Source organism: Phragmites australis, chromosome 10 (genome assembly GCF_958298935.1).
Source record: "Phragmites australis chromosome 10, lpPhrAust1.1, whole genome shotgun sequence".
Classification (NCBI taxonomy): domain Eukaryota; kingdom Viridiplantae; phylum Streptophyta; class Magnoliopsida; order Poales; family Poaceae; genus Phragmites; species Phragmites australis.
In genome coordinates this window covers 8,659,731-8,678,411 of record NC_084930.1, presented here as the reverse complement: position 1 = coordinate 8,678,411, position 18,681 = coordinate 8,659,731, and the positions used below count along the sequence as shown (strand labels likewise).

Here is an 18,681-nt window from a genome sequence, read left to right as displayed (position 1 = left end):
TTCCCAAAATGCCAACAACAGGACACCTTGACACTACCACATGAGCATAATTCTACCATGACTTCAGCTCCTTGTTCACCTTCTACGGCTGTTTCTTCACCTTGTTTAGCTCTTTTGGTAGCCTCTTCATGCTCCTTGTTCACCTTCTCCCATTCTTCCTCCCACTTCTTGGCATCCTATTCAGCTCATTCCTTCCTTCGCATCAGCTTTACCGGGACACTATAAGTTCTAGCATCCCACTCAGCATTGACCCATTTCTAGGCTAAGCATTGCCTTGTTTCCTATAGTCAACAAAGATGGACCAAATTCAGATAATGCAATCTCAATAGTAGAAGCAACATTTATATATTGCAAACAACTTCCAATTACCTTGGGGGCAGCAAGCAAAATGTCATCCAGGGTTGTCAAAAGTCCAAGCGTACCTAACTGCAACAAACAACTGGTGCTTGCACAATCTTGTAGGAAATCTAAGGCAAGTGTCATGGGAAGAGGACTCCAAGTAGTAGCTCCCAATGCCAGATGAAGAGCTTGAAGCCTTCCAAATCACACATTGCAAGTACAAATTAAATATTTTTATTGCTAATCAATCCCTAAATTCATACCAATTCCTAATCACAACTTGCCTACGATCCGAATCACACCATGAACACAAAACCCTCATTCGGTGGAACCCTAATCTCCCAAATCCATGCATACCCGACTGAAGAAAATCGAGCGCACCTGTCCAGAGTATGACTTCATCAGCTCGGAGTGACCAGCCATTCCCACCGCCGCCGCTGTGACTCTCTCTTCCCTCCTGCTCCCATCGTGTGAGGCGATGTTGTCTGTGCTTGAACATACTCGGAGACAAGGTTCAGGCTTGGATCAGGCAACATGGCTAAACAAGCTTCCATGGCGAATCAAGCCTGACGTAGCTGACCTAGCTCGCTTGGCTCCACTGTGGTGAAAACGGACCGACTTGGATGAGCACGCGAGCAGAGGGGTTCAAATCAGATCAGGCTGGGAAATTGGGTGCCTTTTGCAGCGAAATGTTTTTTTTGGGGGGGGGGGATCTCAAAACCCGAGTTATAATTGGGGTGGTTTATGTAATTTTTCATTTATTTAACTGAATGAATTATAAGAACTCACTATGTGAAACCTTATATGGTTTGCGCTTACGTATGTTCTACATGCTAGATGACTGGATAACACCATATTATGATGAATTTCAACTTTAGTTTTTTCTCTCTCCAGCAATTATACTCCCTCCGATCATAAATAAATGTCATTTTTGAAAAAAGTTTCGTCAAACTTTTAAAACTTTGATTAACAATAGCTTTCAAAATATTTAGTTTGGAAACTTTAAAATCATACGTAGATATGTCTTGAAAAAAATCTTTTATAATATCACAGATTCAATAGATCTTGTAAATATATTCTAATAGAAAAAAGTGATCAAAGTTATGTACTGAAGACCGTACCTTATATAAAATTATGTGTATTTATGATCAGAGGGAGTATAAAACAAGATTGTCCATAAAATAGGTGACTTGATGCTTGGGCAACAATGATTTTTTATGCCTAGCTCATGTTTTAAGGATATACTTCAAATACAGGAATATTTATACAAATTCTGTAAGAACTAAAAGTTTGCATTTTCCCAACATTGCGTCGTAGAGGACGGCTGGGAGTCTTGCTTGCCGTGCTACGGCGTCCAAAAAAACTGCTAAAGGGAAAACCAAAAGGACCGATTACTGGGCCATACGCTCTCGCGCAAATGCGCGCCCGTTAGAGGCCCTCCTCCTTATCTGGGCCTTTGTTCTAACTGGGAGTGAAGTGGCCCACAAACCTTGACGGCAGGCCACTGTCCTTGGGCTAGGCCTGAGCCTCTCCAACCCCGATTTAAATACACGGGCCTTTTTCTGGAACTTCCTATACATCGGTCGACTGAGCCCGAAGCCCATTTTGGTCATTTTGAGATACGTGCCAAGGAGCGACGGACGGCGGCAATTATCTTTGCTTCTCCTTCCTCGGATCACGTCGTCTTGAGCCTCTCTCGGCGCCGCAACCTCACCCCTCCCATGTCGCTGGTGTCGTGTCGCTATTGCTTTGTGAGTTTAGAGCTACGGTTAGGGTTCTAGATTGTGATGGGTCTTTATCTCCATTGGCTATAGAAGTGAGAGGGAGGGTTAACCGGTGGTTGGCGAGTGGGTTGGCGAGGCGGCAGGTAGTGGTAGGTAAAGTCGGGGTATGGACTCTCTTTCTAGCGCACATCGATACGTTTATGATATATTTGGTTGGAGGGATATTTTTGGATGAGAGATGATTATTCAGTTTTTAAAGTGTTTGGTTAAATAACAAGATGGATAGGATGATCATCGAGAGGGAATATTCTTCTTAGATGTTGGATGAGCTATTTCACCAAAAATAATTGGACGGAGCTATCTATATTCTGAATAAACTTTATCTTTACCGATGTGACATATTCTGATTGGTTAGAGCAAATGCACTTTTTTTGACATGGTTCAAATTATATTATCTCCTAAATAGTTTATCTGATTTACGATCTGATTGTACCACTGTATTTATTTCAATTAAATCGACAAAACAAGATCTCACATGATTATATTTTGATGAAAAACTAAATAAATAACGAGTAGGTCTCACAAAATTAGCTAACCTCATCCAAGTCCTATCCATCCATTAAAACAACAAATTATATTGTCATATCAATACTACCAAACAATAAATTGGATGTCTCATTTAATAAAACATGAATGATCATATCCCATTTTTTAATCTTGTGCTACAACCAAACACACTTCTGATAAAATTAGAAAGAATAATAGTGTAATCCTCTCGGAAAAAAGAAAAGAAAGAATTAATGCTCTAATTAATGCACACACCATTGCAACAATGTCATAGGACCATCGCGAATTATTTGTGGTCATGGACATTTGATTTGTGTCGGATGACTTACTTATATGAACCCACGCTTAGATGTAGACCTCACGCTAGCTTCATTTACGGGTTCTTGTGAACTCGAACGTTTCAGTAAACAAATTGAAGTTCCAGTACTAATCAGATCAAATTGTACGAATATTCAACTGCATGATTGTCGAGTGGCGCATTTCTTCTTCTTTTCCCATCAAGCAAGGTACAGTTGACTTGCGCGAAAGAGAGAAGATACTGAAAACTTCAGTATTCCATGCCTGATCGTGTTTCGCATTCAGCTGATCTGTGTTCAGGAACGACGTTTCAAATGGGCGGTGTTAGTTAAGCAGGTGGGAGGAGATTTGAAGGAATAAAAAGGGAAAAAAAATAATAGGAGATTTGGGGATATTCCGAGAATTGAATTCGGGACCTCTCGCACCCTAAGCGAGAATCATACCACTAGATAAATATTTTTCCAAATTATTTTATTTCAATCAGCTATACGAGTGCTAGTTATTTGCTTGTGTGTTTGTGATATGCACGGCCAATATAATACGGGGTTGTCTATATGATACCCAGGGATTTTTTAATCCCTATGTAAAAAATAGATAAAAAAATATAATTTAGTGATAGGATATTATATAACCCGTCACTTATATAATCTTAGATCAGGACTGAATATTGATCTATCACTGATAACAAATTATTAGTGACAGGTCATATATTACCTACTAGTCATAAGTGACGGGTCATATTATGATCTATTACTTATGACTATTATAGGTGATAAGTTATATTTTAACCTATCATTGATGACTTAGCTCTATTATAAGAGCTGGTTAGGTACCGTGTGCGTAGAATAAACTCAACCTTACTGCGCGCACAGTAGATCTGACGATTTTGTTCGGTTTCATCATAGACTCTCCAATATCTTGTTGATTCGAAGTTTGAATTATTGCTAGGTTTTTGAAGGTTTGCATCTCTCCCTTTCCTCCTCTAACGTCTATTTAATCATGATGTTTAGTACTTTGAGTTGTAATCGATTATTTTGCATCTTTCTCCAAAATCTTAGTACAAGTGAGTTGTATTTATGTTAGATTTGATACTAGGTTTGTCCGATCTATCGCATCATGTAACAGATATAGTGTAATTGTATAGATTTTTTAATCGCATATTTAATCACCGAATTAATATAATTGTTAATGAAGAATGAATATTTTTACATTGTAGATGGCGGACAGAAATTGAATGTATCTTGAGACCTGAACTTATTAGAGTACCTAAGCGGAGTGAAGTATTTCTTTAGTGCTGCTTTGGTGGATATGAAAGATTATAGTAAAACGACAATATATTATCCATATCATGATTGCAGGAATGATAATAAGTTCCTGAAACAAGACAATGTCTATGTACACTTGATCATGCATGGATTTAAAGAGAATTATACATGTTGGAATAAACATGGCGATGTATGACTTAACGAGGGAAAGATGGATTGGGCCCTCAATGTCGACAGTGTGGCTCAAGGACTTACACCCTATGATATGGATCATGATCTCAGGGACGAGGGCATATTAGGTTTCAATGATAATGATCTCGAGAATTTTGTGGAGAATATGGACCAAATGGTGCGGGATGTCGAATATAGTAATGGTGAGTTTGCTAAATTTCAGAAATTTGTGCGGGGTTCCAACATGCCACTTTATCCCAACTATAAGGAGAAGTACACACGGATATTTAGGAACCTAAAGCTTCTACTTCTGAAGGCAACCTATGGTTGGACTGATAAGAGTTTCGAAGCATTGTTAGATCTGCTAAGGAACATGCTACCAGAGGGGAATTTGATGCCCGAAGGTGTCTACGACGCGAAGAAAATAACTTGTCCTTTAGGACCGGATAGAAAAAATACACGCATATAAGCAAGATTGTATCTTATTTTGTGGAGAGTATACAGAACTAGATCAATACTCTGTATGTGGAACCCATTAATATAAGTTTAGAAATGACTGTGGTGATGGGGATGGAGGCAAGAAAAGTGAAAGATCTTCTAACAAGGTGGTGTGGTATTTTTCTATAATTTTTCGTCTGAAACATTTGTTTGCCAACATAAAGGAGGCCCAATTAGTGTGTTAGCATAGGGAAGGTCGTAAAAATGATGCAATGATACAACACTCGATGGATTCCGCTCAAGGGCGAATCATTGATTCCACATTTGGTTGGTTCATTGAAGAATTGAGAAATGTTAGGTTTGCTATGAGCACATATGACATGAATCTATTCGGTAACATGAGTACCTCACATAGCACCGGATGTGTTGTATTGTCGATCTATAACCTTCCATTCTGGCTTTGTAGTAACAAGTGGAAATACATTATGTTGTCGATCTTGATATCAGGATCGAAACAACCTGATAACGATATCGATGTGTACCTCAGACATTTAGTCGACAATCTTAAGAAACTCTATTCGAAAAGCATCAAGGTTTGGGATTAGTACAAGCAAGAGTACTTTACCTTGCATGCTATGCTGTTCATCAACATCAATGATCTGGCAGCACTTCATAACTTCTCAGGTCAGAGCAAAAGAAAAGGTGAAGCCTGCCCCCATTGCTTAGATGGCACATGCAGTTTGAGGTTGAATAACTCAAAGAAAATAGTGTATATGCGACATAGATGTTTTCCTAATAAGAAGCACCCATACTGAAACATGAACAAGCAATTCGATGGCACAAGGGATAAAACGTTACCTTGAGACATTTCAGCAGGGAAGATGTCCACAAACAGATTAAGTATATTAATGTTGTCCTTGGCAAGCAAAAATGATCCTCTAAGGACGATGCACAAAAGGAATATGGAACAAGAAATCAATACTATTCGAGCTAGAGTATTGAAAAAAATTAGATATTCGCCACTCTACCAACAACATGCATGTAAAGAAGAATATATGTGAGAGTTTGATCGCTACATTGGTCCAAATGAAGGGAAAAGGAAAGGGTCATGAGAACAGACGAGTTGCCTTGAAGAAATTTGAATTTATATATATTAAATTTGGAATATTAATGTCAAATATGTAATATTAATATGTCAAATTTGAATTTTAGGTTTCAAGTTATTTGAATTTGTAATATTAATGTCAAACTTGTAATATTAATTGTTTGCTTTCACAAAATAATTTATGAATTTGAACTTGGAAGATTTCTGTCAAATTGATAGGACACAAGTAAAAGGTGAAGGGTGAAGACTGTAACATGTCACCTATATTATTCACCCATCACCTATTATAAGTCATAAGTGACGGATTAAAATTATAACCCATCACCTATGACTTATAATAGGTGATGGGTAAATATTATAATTGATGGGTGAAATTCTTAATCCATCACTTATAATTTATAATAGGTGACGGGTGAAATTCTTAACCCGACACCTATGACCATATATGTATATATAGGAAGTCCCCACGCACCCTCCTTCGTCTTATTTTGCCTAAGTCATTTCTCGCGAGAACGTGCTAGGGTTCGTTGCCGCCCATCTCCACCATGCCTCAAAGCCCCCCAAAACCTCTCTACCGCCCTTCACCCTCCACCGCGCGCCTCCTCCATCGACCCTGAGCCACCTCCGAGCACCTGGCCTCCGTCGACGCCCTCTCCTTCGCACGCTGCTACACTCAGAGCACCACCTCCCTCGTCCCCGACTCGCCACGGCCTCCTCATCCCCGATGCGATGCCCTAGCCTCCTCATCCCCGATGCGGCCTGGTCTCCCCGGGCACCGCCTCCCTCTGGTCCCCGCCGAATTTGTCAATAGCCGAATCCTTCTAGAATCCGGCTAAGAAGGGAGAGGGAAGGAAGAAAAGGAAGAAGGGAAGAATGGAAGGAGGAGGAGAACCCTAGGGAACGTCGTCGTGCTCTCTGTGGTTGCCTAGGTGAGGTTCCTCACCTCTAATCCCCTCCTTTTGGTTGATTTTTGTGGTTTAGATCACGAGTTTAGAGGGGCCCTAGTTGGAGGTTGGGTCGAAATCAGTTTTGTCCTTGATCTGAAATCCATCAGATTGTGTAGTCCCTCTTCAACGTCGTTTTTGGGAAAGTTAGCGGCCAAAATAAATTTGTCCACTATGAAAAACGTTGAATAGGACTTCAATACCTTTCTTTTTGCACAAAGATTACCGTCATAACTCATGTAGTTTGAGAGATATCATCGTTAAAAGTTGACTATTTTTCTCTGTCAAGAATCTGGATAGTAGTAGATCAAACTAGTTATTGGCCATCATAATGGAATAATTTTATGGTATGATCTGAAGCAAGATTGTAGAATTTTTCATAATCTTTCCAACAACGCAAAGTATGTCTTCATAGGATGAGTAGAACTCCAGTTTTGGCCATTTAAACTTGCTGTTGTTGTTTCATCATAAAAAAAAGTTCGGTCATGTTCAGATAAGGTTTAGGCCTTCTTAATGATTTTTTTAAAAAAAACAAATGTATACCAAAGTTGTATTTTATGAAAATTTCTTTTTCATAAAAGTAAATTTTCTGAAAGTGCTACCAAACAGATATATCTTTGAGCTTTTTTCCTTTCGATCTAAACGTAAATTTTCTTTTCTGCAATGCCACCACCAACCACCAGACAACGCCTGCGAATTCTGTGTTGCGTGTAACATACTCTTCACGCTCCAATCAAAGGATATCAAATCCCCCATTGTAAGTTCAATACAATATTATTCAATACTAATTTTAGTAATTAATTAAATTCCTTGATAACGTGACATTGGTTACACATCAAATTATACATGATTTTTCAGCTTGTTTTCTCGATGACGGTGCACTCCCGGGGATTCGACAACAGATCGCCAAGTTCATGATGTGTGAAGTCATCAACCCACATAGCGAGTTGCACTATAGAAACCCTAGATATCTTATGTAATATGAGTTGACTGAACCTTTGTAATATTTGTGATTCAGTAATGAATTGATGGAAGCTTTGTAACTTTTGCGAGTATGTGATAAATGAGTTCTTATATAAGTGTGTTTATCGATATGAATCTGGATACGACTGTTGTTTGCAGGGAGAAGATGACTGCTAAATCCTGGCTATGCTCCAGGATGTAGCCATGAAACAATACAATCATCCCGGGTAAATATACATAAGTGACAAGTAGCTTTGTTACCAGTCATTTATGTGTTCATATAATGATAAGTAACTTATTAACCCATCACTTGGGTGAAAGCCATAAGTGACGGTCACCTGTTACTTATGTTAGGACATAAGTGATGGGTGAGGTTATCCGTCACTTATGTCTTGCTTCCAAGCACATGGACGACGCTCATAGGTGACGGATCACGGTTACGACCTATCTCGTGTGATCTTATTGGTGATAGGTCCTGACTAGTCATTGATAACGTATTCGGAGTCACCTTAGATTTTTTTTTTATGCAGTGAATGCCAACACCTGTTTTTTTTTTCAGCCTTCCAATTCTAGATGTCTACCTCATATTAGATGTAACTTTATACTAGCCAAAAAATCATGTGTAATTGGACACTCTGACACAAGAATTTTTTTATTTACACCAACACTACTTGAAAATTACACCAAATAAATGACTTAACTCCAGCATAGAGTAACTATAATTCTAGTATAAATTAACTGTACCGGTAGCTATGACAAAAACAATCATTTATTGGAGGCCTTAAAAACACATGAATATCTCTTAACTAAAATTCAGGTGAGTAGGGCTCTAAAAGCACATTATTTTTTCCTCAAACACTCAGCGTAGGTGGACAAAATATCGTGTGCTGGGATGCAATGAAACGCACGAGCACTATTTAGCTTCTCCGATATAATAAGCGTTCTGAAAATATGTGCATGTGGATTATTCGGCACACTTAAGGCAAGATGTGCTGCCCTAAACATAAGCGTGGCAAATCATGTTTTCTTGAAATACATCGGTCACCGAGCAAAACTTTGTACCAGGTCATTTGGCTAGCGATTTAGCTATGCCGTCTGGTTAATGGAATATTATATATGTTCCTATAAAACATACGCATTCTTCCTCAGCACTAAGCAGTGTGCGTTACTGCAGAATACTTCATCAGTATCAATTTAAAATTGTTATAAGTGGAGAGTTTCGAATAGACACTGATTACTCGATACTGATAGTCAGTAACTGACACTGATACTGATTATCAGTATCGGTTCTAAAATAGAACCGACACTGATAGATATTCGGCAACCAAAAAAAATTACACAATCTAAAATACATCACATGCACATGCATACATTCTTCTAATGTTTAAGTCACGATAAACACTTAATATATTAATTCAAACTACAAGCATTTCTAAAATTACATCAAATATCATTACATGCATAGTTGATATCTAAAATTTTAACTCCAAATATTACATCAAAATAATTCAGTGCATAAATGAGCGCACTAGCTGTTGCTTCAAATGGAAGTTTCATTGAACTTCCGTAAATAAAAAAACTGTTACTATCACATTAAAACTTAATGTGTAATTATTACTTTCCTTCTCAAACCTTCTTGCATTGAGGACTAAGTAATGTGTACCTCCACTGCTGGACAAGAAGACGAAAAGTTGAAGTCAAGCTACGATCCATCTGCATCCGACTGTTCTAGTAAAAACCCTACAGACAAAGAGCAATAATATAGAGGAATAAATTCATATTACTGAAATAACCATATCTATAAACTATAGGTTCATGTCACCAACTGTTTTAGCTGCATGTAACCGCGAGAGCCTAGAAGTCATTGCAAGCACATCCTCATTCTGTTCTAGCACTTTCAATTTGAAATAGCTGTAGTCCGAAAATATGTATCCAAGTTGCAGGTTAACCGATTGTAGAAGCGTATGGACAGCAGATCTTTCAGCCATAAATCTTTGGTCTATTTCAGAGCTTGATGCTGTTAAAGTGATATATCCTTCTTTAGGAAAAGCAATGCTAAAAGAGATAGTGATGTTCATTTTATTGTTATCAACCAATATGGTCATCACCACAGATGATGTGCCACCAAGGTCTGTAATAATGTCATGTAGCCATTGTAGATGAGGAAGCATCTACATCAATTGGTATGTTAGTTTCTGAATTTGTTAACTTCAAACTGTAATATTAATTGATCTTGTTATAATTTATAACAAATGGATTTTCATTCCTGAGCATCCATATGTACCTAGGACAAGTCATAGGTACGTCTACATAACCAGAGAAAAAAAACGCCAATACCATATCAATCGACACCTGTGGATAATCTCATAATTATGTCAAGTCATCAATTGCAGAACAAGAAAGTATCAAACTAGTTACTCACTGAGAAGTGATGGTAACATCTATAACACCGATATAGCGATACACATATAATATTGTAACATCCTGAGTTTTAGCATGTTTATCTAGTTGCAAGTTTAGCTCCAAATTAAATTTTTAGGGTTTATTAATCTAACTAAGGTTAAGAAGATAAGTATGTGGATGTATATATACCTTCATGTACATTAGATGTGCTAAGTTGAATAAGTGTTCCAAATAGCACTAGAATCAATTCCAAAGTAATCTCTGCATTAGGTTGGTTTATATGCTTTGGTTTGAGATTCTTATGGTTCTTTGTGTGGTGGTTTGAAATTGAATGTCTCTCAATTTTAAAACCTACTCTGAGATTCTGTTCAGCTCAAATCCAATTCGAATTCAAATTCTTGGATTCAAATCATCTTCAAAAGTCTCAAGATCCAGGATCAGATATTCTAAATAAAGTTGATCTAAATTCAATGTCAAATCCAAATTCAAATACGAAATTTGAATCTAAAGTTAATTCTTATCCCAATTATTTCTTTTTCCTCTTCTCGGGCTGAATTCTCCTTCTTCTCACTTTCCCGGCCCACCGAGCCGGCCCGTTCCTTCTCCCTTTTCTCCCTCTTCTCCCGCGTTGCCGACCCATCTCGCCCAAGCGCGCGCCAGCGCTCGGCCCACGCCACCGCGCTACCGGCCCAGCGCTCGCCCGCGCCCCACCCTCACTGCGCCGTCCACGCGTCGCCCATCCGCCCGCACGCCATCCTCCCTCTCCTTACTTCTTCCCTTCCAACGTGACGATGCCTTCATCGGCCGTCGTTTCTCCGGGAAATATCCCCCGTGCGCGCCCGACCAGCCTCCGCTTCCTCGCTCTCTCTCTTCTATCTCTTACGCGCTCCTCTCTCCTCCCATGCCCTGCACGCACGACTTCCGGACGCACTCCCATGCTTGGCCGGCGCAAGCGGCCCATACCCCGGAGAAAAAGGTGGGCCCCAGCCGCCACCTCGCCGCCGACGTCCCCGTGACGCCAGCACGTGCACTGCCTCTCTCCGACTCTCCCTTCCCTCTATAAATAACATGCCCGGTCTCTCTCTCTCATTTTCCCCTTTTCGCCATCGACACCACCACCGCCATCGCCATTACTGCCGCCGTGACCTCACCGTCATCAATCCGCCGACCACGTGCTGCCGAGGAGCTTCAGGGCCGCAGTCCAATCATCGGAAGCCCGACGGGAGCCCGCCCACCCCGCCGCCCCGCCCATCGCCATTTCTGCGCTCGGTGAGCTTCCCAGTTCCCTCTTATGTCTGCGTAGGTAGCGTGTAGGTATCCCCGGGGCTCCCTCGTAGCTTATTGCCACGCACTGTCGTGTGAGTGGCTCTGCCGCCATCGCCATTATAGCCGCCAGCGTGTATCTTCTCCATAAGTGCGGTCGGTCGTCACGCTGTGATACCTAGAGGCGCTAGGCCTCCTTCCCTTGCAGGTTGGCACCTCCCAATGAAGGGGAGGTGCTTCCCAATCATTCCGCGCCTTTGCGCTCTTCTCCGGCTGTCGTCTGGACGTACCTCTGTCACCGTCTACTGTCGATGAGCTTCCCCCTGAGTCCGCCGTACCCTGTAGTATCTCGGCGTTCGCTCGTCCTCGTGAGTCTCTGGCTGGAACGCGCCGCCGACGAGCACTCCGGCGCGGCTCCGCCGTTACTCCTCCCCACCGGGACATTCTTCCCCCTTCACCGCCCCGTGCGTCCGCGCGCCTGCGATCACGCCTGACCGGGCCGCTGCCCGTGCGCCTGCGGCCCAGCCAAGCCGGCGTGGCTCGGCCTGGCTGAATGGGCCATGTTTCGACCCAACGATCGGCTGGCCAGCCAGGCCGGCCTGACTGCCAAAGGCCGGGAGTCCGTGGGCTGGCCTAGCTCCTGTGGCCCACTCAAACACCCAGCCTAAACCTAAGCGGGCCGACACTGTGCAGTACAAGCCCAGCCCAGCCCATCCAAGCCCATTCGGCCCAAACCCATACTGTTCATGTGTGTCCCACCGATCACTGTTCATGTGGGGCTAGGTTACTATTCAGTGGGTCCCACTTGTGGGCCCCACCTATGAACAATGGCATTTCTTAATTTTTTTGATTTAAATTCTGATTAAATCTTTCAGGAGCCATAACTTCTCCGTTTTGGCTCCGATTTCGGTAATTCTTTCGCCAAAATTCATCTAAAATTGAGATCTACTCATCTGTCATGTTATGGTATCCATTAGGGCTCATTTGGCTTTACATTTGGTGTTAATTAGTTCTTCTTTAGTATCACCGTTATTGATCGTAGTCGTGATTTCAGGGCAACCAGAGTTCTGCGAGTGCTGCGCAGGAAGCATCAGGAGTGAGGAGGATCCCGATTACAATTAAGACTTCGAAGAAAATTCTGGAGAAGGCAAGTCCTATCTCCTTGATCATATTGAACCTATGTTTTTAAATAATATACATGATCAACTAAAACTGGACTTATTATCGCATGTGTTATGTATTACGCTTTTATAAAACTACTTATAATAGTTAATCCTATCAAACACAAGCCATGTCTTAAATGTTATCATCCAGAATACATATCACCCTAGGATTACATGTCGTTATCTATATTAACGTCGGACGACGCCATGATATCTAGCATGTTTAGGATTGAATACGTCTCCTCGAAGATGTCGCTTTTAAAACACCTCTCCTCAGAGACAAGATTTACTGTTATCAATGACAACTCATATACAATGAATCCTTGATGGTTGTGAATTCTGTGATAGTTGTGAAATCCTTGATGTCATGTGAGATATGGAGGGTGATGTGTAAAAATGGATGAAAACTGTTTTAGCGCGGGCATGTAGAGTGGTCCTCCGGGGAGGATGCTCTTGGGGGCTTGAGTTACATGATGGTATTCATTGCCCATGAAGATGCCTAGCCCGGTCGCTTAAGGACCGAGTCTTGCGCCGTCATGTTTAGCCACCCCGTGCAACCATACGTCATGTATGGGCAGGTGTCGGAGGGTGAACTCCTAAAGCAGGGATCCGGAGGGACCCCCTTTGAGATTCGGCCGGGGGATGATTTTGAATCTGTTTGCGGGAGAAATAAATGGGTGTAAATGCGTGGCAGGTGGAATGGAATGATCGGATGCAGAATGCAATAAATGTTCTGGAGGTTTTTAGACAGGTTCGGGCCGCACTGAGCGTAATACCCTACTCCTGTGTGGATGTTATAAATGCACTGAGAATGTCTCTCAGGGATGTTGCTGGTTATAAGAATGTTTGTCTATCCTAGAGCTTCGGGCTCCTTGTTCTTCGGTGATCTTAGTTTCTGTGCTTGTACTGGAGCTCTGAGTGTTTGAATCCGGGGCCTCGAGAGAGAGAGAGAGAGTCCCTTTTTCGGAGTCCACCGGCTCCTCTTAAATACTCGCCGGTGGTAGCGTGCCCCGAAAGGGAGGGCACGAGTTCCAAGGTGCCATAAATGGAAAAGCAACCATCATGGGCTGCTGCGCGAAGTGACCGGGGGGGGGGGGGGGGGTTGAAAACGAGCCCCCCGCCCGGTCTCGGTCGTCATGATGGCGTTCTGCAACGGGCACCCCGGAGAGGGCCCACCGGGCAGCCACCGAGCAGCCCGGCGTGCCCGCCCGATCTTGTACGTCTGACACAGCAGGGCGGCAGGCAGGGCACCTTGGGCCTCGCGATGCTATCCCAAGGCACGCCGGATAACGCGGGATGGGACCCGTGCATTAAATGTCCCCACGCCCTCCTGCCAGAATGTGGTAGGGACAAACACTGAGCGTGGCTGGAGTAGTTGGAAGTGACAGGCCACGCGCCCTCTTAAATGCGGCATCGGGCCTTTCACTAGCTGACACCTCACCGCTGGACCCCTGTGGGGGCCACCAACGAAGGACTTCTTAGGCCGTCGGGGAATCGAGTGTTCGGGGGTCACTGTTCACATCCCTGAGCACTCTCTCCCAGATATACCCTTTCTTGGTCCTCGGGGAACCGAGTGCTCGGGGGCCACTGTTCACGGCCCTGAGCACTCTCTCCCGGACTGACTGTTCAGATCCTCGGGGAACCGAGTGCTCGGGGGGCCGCTGTTCACAGCCCCGAGCACTCTCTCCCGGAACTAACTCCATTGGGTCCTCGGGGTACTCGGGCGCTCGGGGGCCGCTGTTCGCAGCCACGAGCACACCCTTCCCGGTACTCAGCTTTTCTGGTCGTCGGGGGACTTGCGTGCTCGGGGGCCACTGTTCATGACACCGAGCACTCTCTTCTCGGCACTTGGTCTTTGCAGATCATCGGGGAACTCGGGTACTCGGGGACCACTGTTTATGGCCTCGAGCACCCCCTCCCGGGACTTAGTCTTCTCGTACCTCGCGGAGATGATCCCCGCGGGAGGGCGCCATGTGGCAAACTGCTGGCCTGACCTCGGGACTCGGGGACCCCTGGTTCCTGATTCACCGACAGCAAGACTTGATTTTTCTTTCACTGGACTGAGTTGGGCATCATACCAGGAGGCTGAGAGCAACGAGCAGCCAAGGGTCTATCTGTCATGCTGTTTGGAGGTTTCAGGGACCGGCTTAGGCTTAAAAAGGGATGCTGGCCTTCGGAACATGCACCTCTGAGACTTGGCGTGTCTTGTGGAAAAGTCCGGCAGGAAAGGTGTTGGGAGAGTCTCGGTATGATTCGCTCCTCCGCTAGCTACGAATAGAGGCTGAGCATATCGCGTGGGTAAAGCTGTATAACCTCTGTAGAGTGTAAATCTATTCAAATAGCCGTGTCTACAGTCATGGACGTGCGAAGGCATCGTCACGCTTGAATAGACTCCGGATGCATGTGTCTTGATGAGTGAGTGTGTGGACTAGATGTCCGTATGATGAGGTTCCTAGCTCACTTCGTCAGAAGTTGTGTGGTACTAGAGATAAACCAGATGTGATAAAAGGGACTGTGGAGTGAGGTATAGCCCCTCCTGGGACTGAGAAACCCCAGATTCAGCTTGTTGCGGATTTTTGAACTACTTAAAATGTTTTGAAGTCGATCATAGTTGATACAATTGATAATTTGCATAAACTATTTTACGTTTAAATCTAAACTGTAAAGCTTATCCTTGAATAAACTCTTTATGCATCTATCAACACCTTAAAGTAATATAGGGCTTGCTGAGTACCTTCCGTACTCACTTTTGCTGTCATTCAGATGAAGATCCCGATGCCGACTTCGCTATAGGTGAAGCCATGGATGAAGAATAGTCCCTGAAGTCGTGTTCGCACCCTCACTGCTTGTGGCTTGGGCTTTTTCTTCCGTTGTGTGTTTTGATGGTCACTAGGCCAGGCTTGTAATATTTGGTATGAATTGTAAGCCTTTTATACCCAGAACCTTATTATTTACATACGAAGTTTGACTGTGATACTACAACTGTTATACTGTGCGTATCAACTACATAATCCAGGAACTGATACAGGAGGCACAGGAGATCCCGGTAATGGGGGTCTTACAAATATCATGACATACACATCTACTAATAAGCCAATATATTTTGAACTAAAATACATATCTAATTTCAGGACCTAAATTGGCTAACTACAATTCGCTAACTACAATTTGCTAAATTCAATTTGCTAACTTGAGTTTCAGAACTAACCCAGATGTTTGGTAGCCCTTCTGGATAGGAAGGGGACACACTATTGAGGATCTAGAGGCCGGGAGGACGAGGGTGGTCATCCGGACCCGAGCGTCCGAATAGGATGGAGCGGCCGCCTCCACGCTGCCTAATTCTATGCCCTCCACCTCCACTACCACTGCTGCTCGCCATGAGGACATCGAGGAGGCGATGAGGATGTGGAGGCGGCGGCGGGCCAATGCACGACGAGGAGGCAACGAGCCGATGCGCGACGAGGAGGCTGCAGACGGGGAGGAGGCGGCGGTTGGGGAGGAGGAGCGGTGTCATGCTAAATGGAGCAGACGAGGAGAGAGGCTAAGTGCTGGATATACATATAACAGAGACATTAGTGCCGGTTCTAGTTCCCATCGGCACTGATAGTGACTATCAGCGTCGGTTCTTAAACTCCCGCGCACGAGCAATAATTGAGGCGCCAAGAACTGACACTGATAGCGCCTATCAGTACTAGTTCTTGGCATCTCAATCGTGGTTCACGCGCGAAAGTTTAAGAACCGACACTGATACATCAACAATATCGGTTACTCGAACCGATACTGACGAGTCGCTACTTATGACCTGTTCTGTAGTAGTGGTATGGAGAATCACCCGATAGTCCAGACAAACTCACGTTACAGGTTCTTCTAATTTGTGAATTTCGATGCACTAACTGATTAATTTCGGAGGATAGCATAACTAAGAGAGCTTAAGCAAAACTGCCAAATTAGTAAAGTTAGATCATTGTAACTTTGGTTCAAACTCTCTTTGAAATCTCTTTTTTGGTAGTTCCTTTAGAAAAATGCGCACTGCACTTTGCAACTCGCTCAGTTCATACACGCACGATCGCCTGATTTGAAAGACATCCACCTATATATCAATTGCTAGCTCGAAGATATATAGTGGTGAAGTTCTTCTCCTGCAATCCCTAAACCAGTATGCTCTCTTCGATCAGAAGTGGTTTCCATGATGCAGAATTTGCAGATAGATTATAGCAGCAAAAAAGTTGTATCAAGGTGTATACCAGCTTCAGGATGTTTTTTTTCCAGTGCGACTCTATCTACACGGTCATTTGAGGTTTGAGGTTAGATGTGAAACGGGGAACGGAGCCCCCGCCGAGCTTGACTCAGCGGAATGGTGCGAGAGCGGGGACACGATCCCCCGACCCATGGTTATTGCTCCCCACCGAGCTTTAACGCTGGGCATTCGCCCGTTCGCACAGGATGTACATATTCCCCAATATTATTAACCAAACATTTCAATAGTTAGCTGTCAATTGATTAACTTGCACGCCACTAAAACGAATCAATAAATAAATCAATTCCATGAGTAGCGTACGAAATGGTACCATACATACATTATTGATGTTACAACTAGCACTCCACCAAAATCAAAACAATCCTTGCATCAAAAACTCCCATCACAAAATACTAATCAAGGGAAAGTAAGCAAGAACAAATACAATATCAGATCGAGAACTCATGTACATATGATGTGTATATATACCCCCTTCATCCCCATCTCTCCTTTCTTCCAATTCAATCTTCTTCATCTTCCAGACGAGTGCAGCAGAAGCTTGGGGTTTTTGTCTATCCGGTCAGTTGTTGTGAAGCGATTGGATGATCGGGTCGAAGGGAAAAGTGTAGAACCTACACTATAAACAGTTTCTGAACCAGTCCTATCAAACATCGAGAAGAAATATGCATGCATGGCCTCTTCGATCTCATCAGTGTCCAACTGTCCATGCATGCGAGTGCATGCAGAAACCCTAGCGCATGCTGGCCATGCATGTCATGTCACCACTCACCGGTTGATTCGATCACTGCTGCTGCGAGGAAGTGGACAGTGGCCCGAAGATGTCGAGGAAGCCGGCCGACGGCGAGGTGCCGGGGCTGAGGAAGTGGTCGCTGACGTGGTGCAGCCATCCGGGGGACACCATCAGGGGGTGCTCGCCCTTGAGCGCGCCGCCGCGGAGCGGGCTGAGGTCGTGGAACATGAATCCCGACGGCGACGCAGCGGCCGCCGCCGAGGGACCGGCGGCCTGCTGCCTCGTGGCCGTCACCGACACCGACACCGCGGATCCCGCGGGCCGATTCAGTGCGCACGCCGTCACGCGCACCGGCGGCGCCGCTCTGGTCCCAGCGCCCTTGTTGCGCGCGCCTTCCGGTTCCGGCCTCGCGGGGGACGACGCGCCGCCGGGCGTTGACGGCCTGCTCTTCTTGTCCCCGCGGCCGGCGTCCGGTCCGGTGAGCCGCTGCACGAGCGCCATGAACTCGTGGGCCTCAACGTGGATGACCTTGGGGGATACCACGTAGATAATGACCGGCTTCCGGTCCTGCTGCCCGGCGCCAGGCTTTCCGATCTTGCGCGACGCTCCGTGCACGCCGAGGGGCCCGCTCCCGGCGCCGCCGCCGTGCCGCGGGACATTGCCGTCGAAGCTCGCAGTGGCCATGAACGTTGACGGTAGCGAGGGCGACGATCAATGGATCGATGGATTGGAGGCAGGAAGCAAGTGGAAGTGGACACGAAAGATTTGAAGGGGACAGGCTGACGGGACAGCAAGAGGCCAAGACAAATGTACGGGGTGGGGGAGGGCATGGATGCATATATAGGCTAGGACGGCGTCTTGGATTGGCTCTGGTCAACTGAGAAAATCGGAGGGCACGTGCCACTCGATCCATCCCATGTGCACACGTCTCCGTAACCCTAGTTGTGCCACATTGTTTGTGGAGCGCAAATTGTAAACCGGTTTATCTCTTATTCCATCGTTAGGAGTCTCCTATAGAAAGAGCAGATTTTCTCTCCTGTCACTATAACAT

General features: G+C 44.4%; 1 protein-coding gene across 1 annotated transcript; it reads right to left on the bottom strand.

Annotated features, from left to right (window-relative positions):
- Positions 1-17,158: 17,158 nt before the first annotated feature.
- On the bottom strand, positions 17,159-18,449 carry LOC133931224 (protein MKS1-like). Its single transcript, XM_062378062.1, has one exon. It carries the CDS (start codon positions 18,312-18,314, stop codon positions 17,682-17,684), a length of 633 nt encoding a protein of 210 aa, XP_062234046.1. The 5' UTR covers positions 18,315-18,449; the 3' UTR covers positions 17,159-17,681.
- Between the last annotated feature and the right edge of the window lie 232 nt (positions 18,450-18,681).

What these genes read in the sequence shown, in the direction of transcription:
- LOC133931224 (XM_062378062.1), bottom strand. Translation starts at nt 18,314, where the DNA reads ATGGCCACTGCGAGCTTCGACGGCAATGTCCCGCGGCACGGCGGCGGC.